Genomic DNA, 18110 nt, shown 5'->3' on the forward strand with positions numbered 1-18110 from the left:
AAAGGATTCAAATTATTCTTAGAATTTTAGATCAGTCACCTATAACTGAAGGGAATAATATATACATCAGAGCCCCTGATATTTTTTATTGACATTTCTTCCCCTCCTAAACACCCCTGTTAAACACATCCTCCCAAACTCAAAATGAATCAAAATAGGAACAGCTCCATTGTGGAACCAGTTGTTACAAGAACCATGAAGCTATCCTTCTATCACATTTCTGCCTCATAATATACTGTAGTATAACAAGCCATGTGATGTCACCCTTCTCTGTGTCCCTTTCACGCATTGAGCCGTTATTTATATGAAGTGCGAGCACAAAACCCACAGATCATAATGTCACATATGAATTATGTTACAGGGGTCACAAGAAGAGAGTAGAATATAGAGCAATGGGAAAGTGCTGTTTTCCTTTATAGTTACACCATGGTATACCAAAGCTGTGATCCAGCAAGCCCCTTTGTGTGTGTACACACACACTTACAATAGCCCTTGTCAGTCATTCTTCCTCCTGCCCCTACAATAACCAACATGTGAGGGGGCAAGCCGGGACAGTCCTGTTCATCTTGTTGCCTCTCTGTCACCAGCTTCAGCACATTCTGTAATGATTTCGCCATGACTTCCATTTTGTATATTTCTTGTGGCGCATCCTGATTTCCCCCCCCCCAGCTTATCTGAGTTTTACAGCTTTGACCACAGCTTTTTCAAATGATATATATACAATATGTGCTTGTGCAGGGTAAACTAGCCATAATTTGTCATACGATCTGCAATAAAAACTTTTACTTATTTTTTTTATTGACACAGAAAATACTTACTGTTGCCTCATGAGATTCATCTAAGGACACCCCCACCACTGAAAAACAAATACTCAACCTGAATTTTGTAGATAACTCATTTTCATTCAGAGAGAGTGTGTGTGTCTCAAAAGTTTTTTTTTAAGGTTGATAATAAAAATAACGAATGCTGGGCTTTTGAAACTGGCATCTGGAGACATAGACAGTTGTGGGATTTGAAGGGCTGAAGAGCTGAAACTCTCTCGGCAGGCAGTTTCTGTGAAATGACTAGCCATGCTGCCTTCTGCCATACAACAGCGTCGGCACAGGCAAAGTATCTCTTTGGAAGTAATGATGACAGAATCAGACTCAAAATATCAGTAAAACCTCTTGCCTCGCTTCTGATAAGTGCAAAGGTAAAGGAAAGCAATTTGAGGGATGGGTTTTTATATATCATCTTGAAGCTCTTAGCATTTTCAAAACTTGGAAATTTAAGTTGCAGGGGATGCTGCCTGCAAGTGTACACATGCTCCAGGGATCATTGGGTATTAAAGGACAGGGCGGATGAAAATCACAATTAAAAAACACACACCCAAAAACTTGGTGTTTTTTAATAAAAAAACTGAAATAAAATGAATCCATATCTTCGGCTGACATTAGGGTTCCAGGGTTGGTAGGGCCAGGGCTGCAGAGGCTTTTGTGGTGATGAGGCAGGGGGCAGGGTACAACAACAGATCTCCTCTCGAAGACTGGGGCTCTTGTCTGAGAGGGTGATCCAATGGGATGCCTCCAGATGCCTTAAAGTTGAATGGTAAGTATCAATTAGATTATGTTCAAAGTAGTGCTGCGTTCAGCAATCTTCTCCCACATTGTGGACCCCCATGCCATGGCAGATGCTCTTTGGGTTAGGTTGGCCCACTCCAAATGGCAACCTTCCTAGGCTGCATTTCATTTTAGAAACAAACGAACAATGCTCCTAGCTCTGGCATTGCTGCTGCTTACTGAGAGGCTATGGGGAGAGACTTTAGTGAGGATGGGGCTGCATGAGTGAGTGCATTGGCATTGCTGACTGCTCTTGAGAAGAAGCATGGGAAGGTATAATTCTAAAAGAAAGAAAGAAATACACAACCATTTTTAGCTCTGAGCTTCTGTTCTGCAGCAAAGTCCTTGGGAGAGAAAGAAGAAATACTTTCAAATGAGCACTGGTGTTAACTCCATGAATTAAATCCTCCATAAAGTAAAGTGGGAGTGATGATTCTATTCTTTTTCTTGTACAATATCTGAGTAAAGGAAGCCCTTCAATTCCTTCTTATTTCAGGGTTATAGCAGAAAATTAATAAAATCTATATTGAAGTGACAGCTGGTTTACAGCACTACCTTTTCCCTACATTGCTTTCCTCTCCAGTGACTTGTGTTTGGGGCTAAATACACATTTATCCCTTTTTGTTTTATAGCTTTTATTGATTTTTTTTTAAAAAAAAGAAATCTCTGTGCTTAAGAATCATAATTGCATTGGGATATCAACTGTGGTCCTAGCAGCCCAGGCTGTTCATATCATTTTTCCTTGGGCTGTTTAATTAATGGTCTTCCAAAGTCATCAAGATTATGAAATGAAAATGCAGGAAAATGGAGGAACATACTTTCCTCCAATACTACATGGAATGCACAAGGAAAGGTTGGGAAAGTATGAAGGATGATTATTGGGTTTTGTAACATCTCAAAATTCAACATTTTTGTTGTTGTTTCTAGATTGCTGCCTTCGATATTTAATTCTTGATCCCCATCCTCCTTTGGTTGAGAATAGTTATTAGAACAGACATGCTCAAAGAGACTTTGGCTTGGGGAAAAACTGACTTATAATAATGAAATGAAATATACCTTTAATTATCTAGGAAATATGGAACATCTATGCAACCAATGTTTACTTTATCTTGATAATACCTGTAAGGTATTGTTATTATCGTTAAATATTGCATAGTGTTTTCTATCATCATTTGTTGGTTGATTTTAAATTCAAAGCTTCACACTTTGATTTGCTTCCACATATTTTTGGCTTTTAGTTACAGAAAGCTCCAGGCAGTATGATTTTGGCAAGTAATGTTTCTTCAAGTGCTGGAGAACTCTAAAACTTTTTTTAAAAATAGCATAATTATCAGCAAAATTGTGTCTGTCCATGAAATGTGGTCTAGCAATCTTTAAGCTGTGAGAGTACACACCTGCCACTCAGTGCAAGAGGCAGGAAGGGGCGGGGTGCAGGACATACCATGGTGGTTTCATTTCCTGTTGCTTAGATTGGGTTAAAGCAGGCATCCCCAAACTGCGGCCCTCCAGATGTTTTGGCCTACAACTCCCATGATCCCTAGCTAGCAGGACCAATGGTCAGGGAAGATGGGAATTGTAGTCCAAAACATCTGGAGGGCCGAAGTTTGGGGATGCCTGGGTTAAAGGGACAATTTGCAACTTGGCAATTGAGGTTACATTTCATGAGCCAATTAAGACATGGTATTTTGATTTAGGGTGCTTTGAGGAGGGGTTTTTATTATAGGATCGCTGCTGCTTATGCATGCAAATCCTTCACAGCATCCACGCAATGCCATCAGCACCAAAATGCTAGCCACATTCCCCTCTGCATTTAATCCAGATCTATCGTTTCTGAGCTAAATCTAAAGAGTAAAAACATTTAAGAATCCTTTGCTGATAACCTGTTTAGAGTATCTGAATCAGCCTTTGGGGATATTAAGCTCTGCCTGGAAGCCCCTTTGAGCCAACATACCCTTGACTTTGGGCCATGTTACTCAGTTTCATTTGTTTGGAGATTATCATTAATATTCCATATATATCAACAGCCCAATGTCAAGGCACATTCACAAAGATATTGTGTCGTATCCAGAGGTGTCCTTCATTTCTGAAAGGCTGTCGGAACCAATGGAGGGATCAGTGAATGAAAGGTGAAAGGAGGGGATACTAACGAATTTCCCTTTCCCATGCAACTTCCTCTGTCACCCCCACACATATCCTTTTCAATTCTGCAGAGTCCTCCAAACAACTGGAGCAAATTGGGATACACAGAGTACTGTAGAAGGAAAGGCACCTTTCATTCATGTCACCTGATCAGTGACATTTCCATGAACAGAAGGGCATTCGTGGACCTTGGAACAGGGTTACCAATCCTTTGTGATCATTAGGCCTGGCAAATCACCATGCTTTGTATAAACCACTGCCATATTTTCTTCTCTGCTATCTTCATCCTTCGCCATAAAGACTTAATTCTTCATTACTGTGGCATGATTGAATATGGCATTTAACAGGTTTTGAGCTTGTTGGGTCCTTCCCCACCCATGAAAGTCTATAAACCAGAGAGTAATCCCTGTGATTAACTTTGGCAGCAGACAAATGTAGCTGAAATGCCATTGGATCTTGTGCCCTCCATTTTGAGTAACATTGCTGTAGCCTTTATTTCCTTTTGTATCATGGATGCCTTCTATTCCAGATGAATTTATACAAGAAACAATTGCTTTATGAAGTGAGATTGTTGTTTTCTTTGAAAAAAATAGAGTAAGTACCTTAATTCAACTTAATCCAAAACAGCCCTCCATAGTCATATTCCGTGACACAATGAATACCAGCAAAATGAAGTGGAAAGCTGAAGTGTAGCAGTAGAATAACTCTGCAAGTGCTGGCCATTATAAGGCCAGGAAGACTTCTTTGTAGTTCCAAACAAAGAGAATCTTTCTGCTACGAATATTTGTGTTACATTAACAATGACTCCATTGCGGGGCAAATGAATGGGAAGGATGTTTCATTTTTTTATCATCATCAAATGTGACTCATAAAAAAAGAACACGTGTGAAACTAAAATGCCATTCTCCTAACAGGCAGAGCTGCCTGGCAACTGAACCTCTAAGAGGTAATTACTAGTGCAAAGTTGGCCATGTTACTGAGAGGGGTTGGGCTACTGTGTAATGAGAAGAATAGTGAAAGGTTATTTGATTGTTGGTCGATTTTCACTCTTCTAATGGAGTTCTAGCTACAGCTTACAAAGCATTGAAAATATACTCTAAGACAGCCTTCCCCAACCTGGTACCATACAGACCAGCTCCCATTGGTCAACATGGCCAATTGTCAAGGATGATGGGAATTGTAATTCAAAACACCTAGAGGTGTATATTTTGGAAAGTTTTTGTTCAGTATGCATTTGGACACCTCTTGATATACTGTGAGCAAATTTTGCACAATGGTTCCCGAGATTCATCTAATGTTGGAAACAACAACACCATTTGGATTCAAGGTAGTGGACTGAAGCTTTCAAAACGGCATTTGATGATGGTTCCAGGGATCAAGGTGCAGGTTTTCACCTGTGGTTGGATACAATTGGATGCCATTTTGAATCAAGATGGCAGGCTTACCCTTTTAATACTGCATTGATTTTAACCATCAATTTTAATCTTCTTTCCCATGTTTTTGATTTATACTCTTAATGTGTTTTATTCATTATTTATATGGTACATATCCTGCTTCTTAATGACAAGGATTTCCAAGGCCTTCAGAATCTTCACTGTAGCTTATAAAATTGACAGTGCGATCTCTATGTTGATCAGTCAGGAGATAGAATGGAAAATAAAGCAGATGAGACAAAAAAATTTTGAATCAGCGAACAAAACAGGAAAATTATTGGCATGGCAATTAAGGAAACGTCAAAATCAAAATATGATAGTGAAGATAAATATGGAAGGAAAAGTGACTGAGGAGCCAAAGGAAATAAAGAAAGCCTTTCAAAAGTTTTACAAAGAGTTGTATTGTAAAAAGAAAGAAGAGGAGAAGAAGATCAGTGATTATTTAAGCAAACATGGATTGAAACAAATCCCAGAAGAGGAAAGAAAGAAACTCAATAATAGGATAACAAGGCAAGAAGTACACCAGGCAATATCGAGAATGAAAGTAGGAAAAGCCCCAGGACCAGATGGATTATCAGCAAAATATTATAAAGTTTTAAACGGACAGCTGATACCGATTTTAGAAGAAGTGATGAATGATATTCTTGCAGGAGGAAAGATCCCAAATACATGGAAGGAAGCGTATATTACATTGATTCCAAAACCAGGAGCGGATGGATTAGAAGTCAGAAATTATAGACCAATTTCTTTATTGAACAACGATTATAAGCTGTTTGCAGACATTATGTCCAAGAGATTGAAAGAAGTTTTGAAGGAAATGATATATAAGGATCAAGCTGGTTTTCTTCCTGGTAGACAGTTAAAGGACAACGTCAGACATATAATAGATGTAATAGAATATCTGGAAACCAAGATAGATAAGCCAGCAGTATTAATGTTTGTGGATGCAGAGAAAGCATTTGATAATATATCTTGGCAGTTTATGAAGAAAAATCTGGAATCAATGGTTGGCAAAGATTCTTTTTTGAATGGGATTGAGGCAATATATTCAGAACAAAAAGCAAGATTGATAATTAATAACACATTAACGGAATATTTTAACATCACAAAAGGAACTAGACAGGGGTGTCCCTTATCCCCTTTATTATTCATCATGGTCCTGGAAGTACTACTGAATAGATTAAGAGATCTTCCAACTATTAGAGGAATTAAAGTAGGTGCAAAGCAATTTAAAGTGAAAGCCTTCGCGGATGATTTGGTCTTAACTCTAGAAAATCCTAATGAAAGTGTTGCAGCGGCTATAGAAGAAATTGAGAAATTTGGACAATTAGCAGGATTTAAATTAAATAGACAGAAAACAAAGGTGATGGCAATGAATATGACGAAAGAGGAAAAGCAAGAGTTACATCTAAAATATGGGTTTGATGTGGCAAAAAAAGTAAAATACCTTGGAATATGGATGACAGCAAAGAACATTAATTTATATAGTGATAATTATGAACCAGTATGGAGAGAAATAAAGAAAGACCTGGAAAGATGGACTAATATGAACATGTCATTCTTAGGAAGAATAGCAGCAATTAAGATGAATATCTTACCTAAAATGTTATTCTTATTTCAAACTATACCTGTGGTGAAGGGTACAAGACAATTTCAAGAATGGCAAAAGATTTTGTCAAGATTTCTCTGGCAGGGGAAAAAACCTAGAATAAAACATAAAATCTTGGTAGACAGAAAAGAAAGAGGTGGTTTCTCCCTGCCAGATTTAAGACTTTATTATGAAGCGTCTTGTATGTGTTGGATTAAAGAGTGGATAACGTTGAAAAATACTGACCTGCTAGATTTGGAAGGTTTTAACAATAGATTTGGGTGGCATGCATATTTATGTTATGACAAAAAGAAGTCTCATACTGGGTTTACCAATCATGTGATAAGAAGATCTCTGTACGAGGTGTGGGAAAGAAATAAAATGCTGTTAGAGACCAAAAAACCATGGTGGGTTTCACCAGCAGAGGTATTAACAGTGAAGAAAGTAAATATGGAGGGGAGGTGGGCCACTTATGAGGAAATTTTGATAAGAACTGATAAAGGATGGAGACTTAAACCCTATGAAGAAATTAAAGGAGTTTTAACAGGATGGATTCAATACCATCAAATAAATGATGTTCTTAGGGAAGACAGGAAAATAGGTTTTGAGGATAAAAGGTCCAAATTCCAAATAGAAGTGCTAGAAGGCAAAACAAAGCTTCTGTCAAAAATGTACAATTTGTTATTAGAATGGTATACGAAGGATGAGTTGACAAAAGAAGTGATGATCAAGTGGGCAAAAGATTTTGGGCACAATATTGATTATGACGCGTGGTTGAAATTATGGACTCAAACGTTGAGATTTACAGCATGTACTGCTTTGAAAGAAAATGTGTATAAGATGATGTACAGATGGTATTTAACACCAGTTAAATTAGCCAAAATGTATAGAATGAGTGACAAAACTTGCTGGAAATGTAAAGAGAGAGATGGTGAATTTTATCATATGTGGTGGACATGCGATAAGGTAAAAAGATTTTGGGAGATGTTATATAATGAGTTGAAAAAGATGTTTAGATATACTTTCCCAAAAAAACCTGAAGCATTTTTACTAGGAATAATGGGAGGAGAGATTAGAAAAGAAGATCAAGTATTGTTTATGTATGCGACAACCGCGGCTAGGACTTTGTTAGCCCAAAAATGGAAATTACAAGAAATTCCTACGATTGAGGAGTGGCAGATTAAAATGATGGACTATGCTGAACTCGCAAGGATGACTTGCAAGATCCGCGACCAGGGGGAGACAAGGTTTCAAAAAGACTGGAGTAAATATGTGGATTATATGGAGAAAAACTGTAGATCTTTAAAAACACTTGCAGGATTGAAATAAATCCTATGAATTGACCAAACAGTCAAAAAGGAACTGCAAAAATGTAGTAAACAAGAAACCCGCATGAAGGGAGGGGGGGAAGTCGTAGCTCGGCAGAGCAAAATGTTAGATGAAAATTTATAATGTTGTGTATAAAAGAATGTTTTTTTTTTTATTATTTTAATCGGATAAATTGGAAATTGAATAAAAATTATTTAAAAAAAAAAAAATAAAATAAAATTGACAGTGCGATCCTATAACATGTCTACTCAGAAATAAGTCCCATTGAGTTTAATGAGGCTTACTCCCAGGTGAGCACTGCGGGTATAGGATTACAGCCTAAAATATTTTTCTCACTCTCTCTACATGCCCGTCTACCAGATTTCACCTTTTCAAGTGCTCAGAATGTCTTTTGTATAAGGAAATGTCACCATGAGGTGACAAATTCCTACAAGCATTCACTACACAAGGAAACACTTATAGGTACAAATGTACAGAAGCTTTATAATGATGTATCACCCGTAGTGACTTTTTCCTGAAAAAATGATTGTATGAAATAACCTGTAGACTGTTTGTAATTGTTTTTAGCATGGATAATCAATGAACTCCACCATTCTCATTTCTTACATAGATGTAAACTGAATACTTCTTTTTCTCTTCAGTTCAGATCTTTAGGTCTAGGTAAAACCAGCAATTTCCATATGGATGAGTGGAAAATTTCCATTCAAGAGTGGGCCGAGATGTGCGAGCATCTCAAAGAGAAACATCTGCACAGGAATGTCAGCTTTAGGGATGTGTGTGCCACTTTGGGAAAGACCTGAAGCAGCCCTAATTGGTACACTGTCTTCATTCTGGCACAACACTTCCTACTGCTATATGTTTTGATTTTCGGGGATGACATTGTTGCTTTTATAGCTGAGTTCCCTTTTGAAATATGTTTTCAATTTATCTTTTGTGTGCATGTATATATTTTCAATACAGAAAGTTACCCTGGAATTCTATATCGACATCCATGCTCACTCCACGATGATGAATGGCTTTATGTATGGGAACATTTTTGAAGACGAGGAAAGATTTCAGAGACAGGCTATTTTCCCCAAGCTACTCTGCCAGAATGCTGAAGACTTCTCCTTTGTAAGCAACTCTCTCTCTCTTTTACTGTATTTCCTCCCCCTTCCCTTCATTTTTTTTGTATTATTAAATAGGTGTCTATTCATACAACTCATTCTGCCTTTGGCAGTGCCAGAGTCTTCAGGCAGCCCGTGCTCCATACAAGCCATGATGGCTGAGATATGTGTGTGTTGCTGCTACTTGCTAGATTCACTTTTGTTGTGGCAGCATTCTCACAACCACTAGAGCTTGGTCACATTTGCAACTGACTGCATACTGGGTTTATGAGACGGGTGAGGAACATGTGACTTCAGACAGGGCCGGATTTAGGTTTGATGAGGTCCTAAGCTATTGAAAGTAATGGGGCCCTTTATATGTCCAGCTGTCCTTTGCCAACAACAAATTGCCACTGGTTTTTCTATATGGTAATTTATGGACCTAATAGGTATCTAAAGCTATTTGCATATAAGAAACTATGTATTCTATCAAAGTAATTTGTTTTTTATCTTATATTTTGGAAATGTACATCCAGCTTTTTTCCCCTTTAATTTTTTTTGGCGGGCCCCCAAGAGAGTGGGGCCCTAAGCTATAGCTTGTTTAGCTTATACGTAAATTCGGCACTGCCTTCAGATGTTGCTAGACCAGAACTCTCATTGCTGACCCTTGGGTCATGCTGGCTGGGACTGATGGCAGAGGACAGAGTTAGAATAGATTTTTGCCCTCAATGGAACTGCCATGTTCAGAGGCAATATAGCTTATCATTGACTACCAGGAGTCAGACTTCAGGGGTAGGCTGTGAGCTGCCAGAGACATGGCAAGTGACTTTTGGAAATATTGTGCTGAACTAGATAGAATGGGACGCGGGTGGCGCTGTGGGTTAAACTACAGAGCCTAGGGCTTGCCGATCAGAAGGTCAGCTGTTCGAATCCCCACGATGGGGTGAGCTCCCATTGCTCAGTCCCAGCTCCTGCCAACCTAGCAGTTCGGAAGCACGTCAAAATGCAAGTAGATAAATAGGTACCGCTCTGGCGGGAAGGTAAATGGCGTTTCCGTGTGCTGCTCTGGTTCACCAGAAGCGGCTTTGTCATGCTGGCCACATGACCTGGAAGCTGTATGCCGGCTCCCTCAGCCAATAACGCGAGATGAGTGCCGCAACCCCAGAGTCGGTCATGACTGGACCTAATGGTCAGGGGTCCCTTTACCTTTACCTAGATGGAACAGTGGTCTGATCCAGCAAGGTGGTTAATTGAAAAATGTACTTGATACAAGAACTTTTGTTTGTTTGTCAAAATGGGATGTTATGTTGTATCCCTTAAATGCTATATTGGACAGATATTTCTCTCCCCACACGTCTACCCACTCCACGCCCCACAACCTGACCTGGCCTTTATTTTTTCCCCTTTTCCTTTCTCCTCAATGCTTAATTTTTTTCTGAGGCCAGCCAGCCAGAATATGCTATCAATGGATGTTTCAGCTGCTGAGTTGTATTTAATCTTGCATTATTCCAGTCACAGCCAATATCATCTTAATAACCCATATTGTGAAGGTGCAAGAAGAGGGAGTATGCGATAAAGGGCCTCCCTGGCTTTTCCAGCACAGAAACAACTTAAAGCAGCTGAGTCTGCATATTGGAAACAAAGCAATCAACAGCGAGTCCCATTTGTCTACTAGCAATAATGCTAGCCTGAAGGGTTTTCCCCACCTCACAGTATAGAAATTGTTTGCATCTCATGGTTTCACTTAATAAAAATTGGCCAAAAAGAAAGAAAAAGAAAACATTGCAATGCAGAACTGATAAGCAAGCTAAGGTAAGACATGCACTTGGATTTGGTGACAGTGCTTGAGTATATATCTGCAGAAAGTGTCCAGGGGTCAAAAGTGTCAAACCCACTTTTGAGGTCAAGATCTTCAGTATGTTACTAATAGCTTAAGGTCTTGCTGCTGGGAAATGCTTTCACTACAGTGCTAAGGTTGCCATAGGGCCCACTGGGATGGATTTCCCATGAATCCTGGATCATTACCTGGCCCAAATTCCAATTCCATTTTTCTAAGTCTCTAGGAAATATAACAACAACAACAACAACAACAACAACAACAACAACAACAACAACAACAACAACAACAACAACAACTTATTATTCATACCCCGCCCATCTGGGCAGCTTCCAACATAATATTAAAATATAATAGTCTATTAAACATTAAAAGCTTCCCTAAACAGGGCTGCCTTCAGATGTCTTCTAAAAGTCTGATAGTTGTTTTCCTCTTTGACATCTGGTGGGAGGATGTTCCACAGGGCGGGCGCCACTACCAAGAAGGCCCTCTGCCTGGTTCCCTGTAAATTGGCTTCTTGCAGCAAGGGAACTGCCAGAAGGCTCTCGGCTCGGGACCTCAGTGTCTGGGCAGAACGATGGGGGTGGAAACGCTCCTTCAGGTATACTGGATCAAGGCCGTTTAGGGCTTTAAAGGTCAGCACCAACACTTTGAATTGTGCTCAAAAACGTACTGGGAGCCAATATAGGTCTTTCAAGACCGGTGTTATGTGGTCTCGGCAGCTGCTCCCAGTCACCAGTCTAGCTGCTGCATTCCAGATTAGTTGTAGTTTCCAGGTCACCTTCAAAGGTAGCCCCACATAGAGTGTATTGCAGTAGTCCAAGCGAGAGATAACTAGAGCATGCACCACTCTGGCGAGACAGTCTCAGCCTGCATACCAGAAGGAGTTGATAAACAGCTGCCCTGGACACAGAATTGACCTGCGCCTCCATGGACAGCTGTGAGTCCAAAATGACCCCCAGGCTGCACACTTGGTCCTTCAGGGGCACAGTTACCCCATTCAGGACCAGGGAGTCCTCTACACCTGCCCTCCTCCTGTCCCCCCAAAACAGTACTTCTGTCTTGTCTTGTCCCTAGCCCGCCAGAGATCATCAACCAGTGCGACCAAGGCAGTTTCAGTCCCATGATGAAGCCTGAATCCCAACTGGAAGGGATCCAAACGGTCCGCTTCTTCCAGGCGTGCCTGGAGTTGTTCAGCAACCACTCACTCAATCACCTTGCCCAAGAATGGAAGATTTGAGACTGGGTGATAGTTGGCCATATTGGCTGCATCTAAAGATGTTTTTTAAAGAAGCGGTTTAATAACAGCCTCTTTCAGTGGGTCTGGGAAGGCTCCCTCACAGAGAGAAGCATTTACCACCCCGCAAAGCCCTTCACCCAGCCCTTCACGGCTAGCTTTTATAAGCCAGGATGAGCAAGGATCAAGGAGACAGGTGGTTGGTTTCACTCATCCAAGCAGCCTGTCCACATCCTCGGAGGTAACAGATTAGAATTGATCCCCTGCAACTTGACTAGACAGGACTCTAGCACTCTCCCGCCCCAGCCCTGCTCCCACAGTAGAGTCTACCTCTTCCCGAATCTGAGTGACTTTATCTGCAAAAATCATTGCAGGAGATCATGTGGCCCGTATTGGGCCCCGATGGAGCAGGTAGTTCCGCTAAATTGCGAACCACCTGTAAGAGTCTCCTGCTGCTGTATTCTGCAGATGCAATAGAGGCGGTGAAGAAAGTCTTCTTCGCTGTCGCTACTACCACTTGGTAGGCTCGACATTGAGCTCTATCCAGGGAACCAGCTGAAAGGCCATCAACATGGGATAAAGCATCCCCTGGAAACCATTTGGATCCATTAAGTGGTGGGGGTGGACCATCCGAAACGGTCCCACCTCCCTGCAGAGGGAAAGGGTTGTGGAGAAGTCCAGTTGCACCAGGTAGTGATCTGACCATGGCACTTCTTTAGTTTCGCTTTTACTTAGTTTCAGATCACCAACATCCATAGAGGTGAACACCAGATCCAAGGCATGTCTGCGGCTATGAGTTGAACCAGACAGCCCCATGGTGGCCATGCTTTCCACGAAGTCCTGAGTGGCCCCTTGTAAGGTTGTGTCGGCATGGATGTTAAAATCCCCTAGGACAACCAAACTAGGTGTCTCTAGGAGAACATCTGCCATGACCTGAACCTTCTCGGGCAGGGAATCCTTGGTGCAGCGGGGAGGTCAGTACACCAAAAGGAATCCTGTACTGCCCCTACTGCCCAACTTCCAGAACATGCACTCAAAGAACTGGGTCTTCCCAATAGGATGCCTGGTGCAAACTAATGACTTCCTAAAAATCACTGCAACCCCCCCTCCCCGCCCACAAGGCCTGGGCTGCTGTGCGTAAGAGAAACCTGGTGGACAAGCAGCAGCAAGGACAGGGCCATCTGCTTCATCCAACCAAGTCTCTGTTACACATGCCAGGTCAAGTCCTCCATCCACGATCAAGTCATGGATGGCAGTGGTCTTATGAATCATTGACCTGGCATTGCACAGCAACACCTTCAGGTCGTGTGGGTATCCCTTGCTGATTCCAGTATCCGTCCAGTCAAGACCAGACCTGGAGGCAGGGATATTCCTCAAACAATGACTAAAGCTGCCTCCTCGGTAATGACATGGTCTGGTCTTAGTGTAACTCCTCCTACCCGTGATCACCAAGATCAGTTGTCCCAGTGAATCCCCCCCCCCCGGTGGAACCTGCCCCAGCCATTTTGTTGGCTGGGACCCACTCCCAGGCAGCCCTGACCCCTCCCCTTAAGAACAAAGTAGAACCTATTTAAAAACAAAAAACAAAACACAATAAAACAATACAAACCAAAAACAGTAAAACTTACAAACATACCAAAATTAAAGAAATTCCCAAACCCGACTAAACATCCATCCCACCCCCCACACCAAAAAGAATTTTAAAAGGTAAAAAAGAAATTTAAAAAACATTTTTAAAAGAACTCTGCGCTGTTCTGAGTTCTCTTGGGCAGCAACAGTAGCAGCGACAACTGTCCTTATGAGGCCTGCCAGGCCCTGCCCTGGGCCAGGTGGTGAGTGGCAGGAATGGGCTCTCAGGCACCCAAGCAGGGAAGTATAAGGCAAAAGATGCAGCCAACATTATGCCCTGTCCTGTAGTGCTCCCACCTTTTATTCAATGCAGGAAGTTGTGTCTGTGATTGACATCACTGGCTTAAAATGCAGCTAGGTCATTTTTCTTCTCAGTATCAAAATGGGGGGTATTTTTGGGTGGGGGGATGTATGCACATTAAAGCCGCAATTTAATTGTCCAGAGATCAAACCTCTTTGATTCTTTTGATGGCATGGCCTACCCTGAGTCAGGATCTTAGAAAATGATGGAGGAATCCAGAATTCTAGTGTAGTTATGATTGGGAAGCGGGATCCCCAGTCCCAATCAGAAACAGAAAAATAAAGCATCTTGGTCTTTTAAAGGGTCCAAATAGACGTGAAGTCAGTAGTGTGATTAGTGTGTCTGGTTTTAAACTTTTAAATAGCAGCTATGGTGCCTTTGGGGGGGTAGAAGGAAGGTGGTGCCATTGAGGGTGGGAGTTTGAACAAGGGACACTTAAATAATGATGCAACATGGGGCAAATAGCAGCTCTAGAGAGGGAGGTTTTCATCATGAACTTAGCCCAAGGGAGATGGTGGGTTTTACAAAAAGGCTACCCATGTTCTGCAGTTCTAATCCTGTGCTTTCATATTTACTTGTAAAGCTGCCAGTCTGTGTGGCCAATATTGCATTAACAATATTGCTGTATTTTAGTCTTGTGCAAATTTACCAAATTATGTGCATATGACTGATTGTGATCAAATCAGTGCAGGCAAACACATTGCCTTATATGACAAAGATAAAACAGGCTTGCAGATTGTGCATTGAAATAATGAACTAGGCTACAAATGTAAAAAATAAAATGCAAGTTTTTAAAAACTTGAACAAATGGAGTGGGAGCCAAAAATTCTCCTTTGCCTAGGTCACCATTTGGTTCAGGACTATCTGGGACAACTTACTCAACCCTTTAAGACTGTTATTATATGCCAAGCTTGAATTGTTAAACTGCTGCTACTATGTATCTTTTCATATTGTATAAAATATAAACTAAATTAATTCTATTTTGGAAGGGAGGGTGCATATGCTTGTTATTTGGTGGTGATGGTTGTTGTTGTTGTTTTGAGAGGAGAGAAGCCTTTTAGGAAGAGAGAAAGTAGCTGCCAACAATCAAATAAACATTGTTTGCCTCCTGCTCCAGGTCACTTCCAGAGGCAACTGGCAGGCTTCAGCACATGCTGGCAGCCAGCATATTTGAGATTATTCTGGGAGCTGCTGGCTCACAGCTTCTCACACTGACTCAGCAGTTTTGGTGTGTGACCTTGTACAGGGAGGAATTCACTTGGAACAAGACTCAAATGCCAGTTATCGCTGGATAAAATAGCAGGCCCCAAACTGTCTTGTTGATCCACATTTTTAAACTGGCAGCTCACATTTCTTCTGTTGTACTCGGAGGTGTGTCTTTTAAAAAAGAACTCTTAGTGCCTTAGTGTCAGAAACCATCGTCACGTTGAGGTCCGTTCAATCTTGTGACTTTCTCGACTCTTTCTAAATAAACAAGCTCTAGTGTCTTGAGCTATAGTGGTAGGAACAGCAGGGAATACAGTTGGCCAGGCTACCAGGATTTCTTTGTTAAGAGATATGTGCAGATATGACACACTCGGTATAAGCCTTTGTGGGTGTGAGGAACAAAGCGGTGACAATTAGAAAGCTGTGTATATAAATACACAGCAGGCACTGAGCACTCCAGAAGGACTGGAAACTGCACAGTAAACGTTATCATGCCCATGTTTGAGAAGTGTGGGAATGGGCCACTGTTGTAGCTAATTATTTTTCTGAAGCTTCAGGAGGTCTCATTTACATTGTATGCTACAGCAGACATTTGTAAGGATTAGAATACTTCTCTAGAATTGCTTCAAGTGAAAGCTGGCGGCTGCATGAAGTGTTGTCTGTAATTGACTAGCTTCATGTCTTCACACAGCATCAAGACAATGTTCCATTATGTTAGCCATTGACAGTATCATTGAAAAGATTACTCTCCTTAAAGTATCTGTCAAGCTTGATTGATTTACAAGGGACAAAAGCACCGAGAGGACTTGAAATGCAGGTCCTTCTTTTCTCCCACACCACCGTTTAGCATACATAATGGATCCCCTTTGATGTCAAAAGCTCATATTCCATTAATAATGAACAGGCTTTTTGAATGCAGGCTCCTTGTGCAGAGTCCCACACTAATAACCTGTTTGCTGCAAAATGGGAATCACTGGCAAAGCAATCATTTGTCTGGATTTTACATGCTATCTGTGAGTCTACACTCAAAGGGATTTCTTTCAGCACTCTGCATGACTGAAGCTCAGGCAAATCCTGGTCTTCCGCTTCAAAAACAACATCCTGAAGATGGTCACTTGAATGGTTTACTTTAATTAGGCTGGGAAAAAATAGCATTAATATATTGTGGAATGTATTTCATGCATAAGGAGCTTATTCCCATTGGTGATACTCTAAATATCTGGTTGTGAAAATGCTCCATCTATATGTTTGATATGGTGAGTCCCAGATACAGCTATTGCTGCCTTGGGTGATTCTTATAAATAAAATGGGGCATTCTTCTATCAGTGGGAAAATGGCTGTTCTGTCTAGGGATGTGCTTCGTCAGAAGCTACTCCCTCCAAAATTAACCAATAAGCTGAAACTGACACAGGGACAAATAGAAGAAGACGGCTTCACCCAAGTATGGCTCCCCTTTATCACATACACAGCCCAACAAGAAAATGACAAAATCCACCAACGACATACAAATCAATATGGCTAACCCACCCACCCCCACTCACACACGAAACAAAGACCACCACAGCCAATCACAAATGAACAATCATACCCTAGGCCACCTCCTTCATTTCTCACCACCAAAGGAACACAAGCACAGCAGAGAACCTGCACAAGCGACGATGACAAAAAAAACCACATACAGTAAATAAAATAGAAACACCATCACATGACCCCACCCCCACCATCTTTTCCCCATCTACCTCTTTTCCCCTTTTCTTCCCAATGTCTCAACAAATGAAACTGATCTGTAAAAATGTTACGAGAGACATTGCACATACTTTTGTAAATCAAGAAAATCTTTAATTAAAAAATAAGAAGAAGAAGAAGAAGAAGCTACTCCCTCCAAACAGTTGGGTCTCTGGGGAAGTTTTAGAACAACTTTGTAAATCCCTGAACTGCTCTTTTGCTAATTTCATCTGCTATTTTTTTTCTACCACAAACTAAGTCTGATGAATTCAGGATCCATCCTACAAAGAACACACAACCCCCTTTTCAAAGCCATCCAGGTTAGTGGTCATCATTACATCCTTTAGATTCTCTATCTCAAGATCACCCCGGGCATTTTTGTGAGGGGGGCAATAGTATATCCGTAGTAGCAGACAATTAAATGAAGGACAAAACAAATGACATATGGCGTGTTTGCTAATTTGGACACAGCCTTACTTTCTTTATAACCAGAATGGTTCTCATCCATTCTATCTGAGGTAGGAATTTGAAATCTTTACCTGCAAACATTTTTTTAGTAAATGATCATACCTTACTTATTTATATTTCCAAGGACAAAAGTTAGAAGTCACTAGTGCAAAGGCTGAGTCACCAGATTTTATTAGTATCTGCTGATTTAATTACCAATGCATCTGATGTCATTCATATTATAAAGCTAAAGCTGGATTTGGAGTGTGCTGCTTTGCTAGGCATCACTTATTTTACTTAGCAGATTAGTCATCAAAAGCAGCTGAGCATTTCAAGAAGCCATTAGAGCTTGGGGATGACTAATTGTGCTCTTTGCAATGGGATCAGAGAAGCCTATTTACTCTTCTTTTTCCAGGAAAAGGAAATGGGACAAAGTCAGTCAGAGAGGGCTTCATTCCCGATCCATCCACCCACCTCAGGTGGATGCTAGGTCTAGCTGAAATCATTGAGATGTCTTGATTAGGCTCCATATTGGTGACCCTTTCCTTTTCACCCA

At 41.0% G+C, this 18110-nt stretch overlaps 1 protein-coding gene across 1 annotated transcript in view; it reads left to right on the forward strand.

The window, feature by feature from the left end:
- The window catches only part of BEND5 (BEN domain containing 5), a 730611-nt gene that overhangs the window by 645114 nt on the left and 67387 nt on the right, over window positions 1-18110 (forward strand). The window contains exon 10 of the mRNA XM_060276914.1: window positions 9048-9200. Coding sequence (XP_060132897.1) covers window positions 9048-9200 — 153 coding nt within the window. The remainder of the gene's footprint in view (window positions 1-9047; window positions 9201-18110) is intronic.

This window comes from Zootoca vivipara, chromosome 7, assembly GCF_963506605.1.
Source record: "Zootoca vivipara chromosome 7, rZooViv1.1, whole genome shotgun sequence".
In the NCBI taxonomy this organism is placed as follows: Eukaryota; Metazoa; Chordata; class Lepidosauria; order Squamata; family Lacertidae; genus Zootoca; species Zootoca vivipara.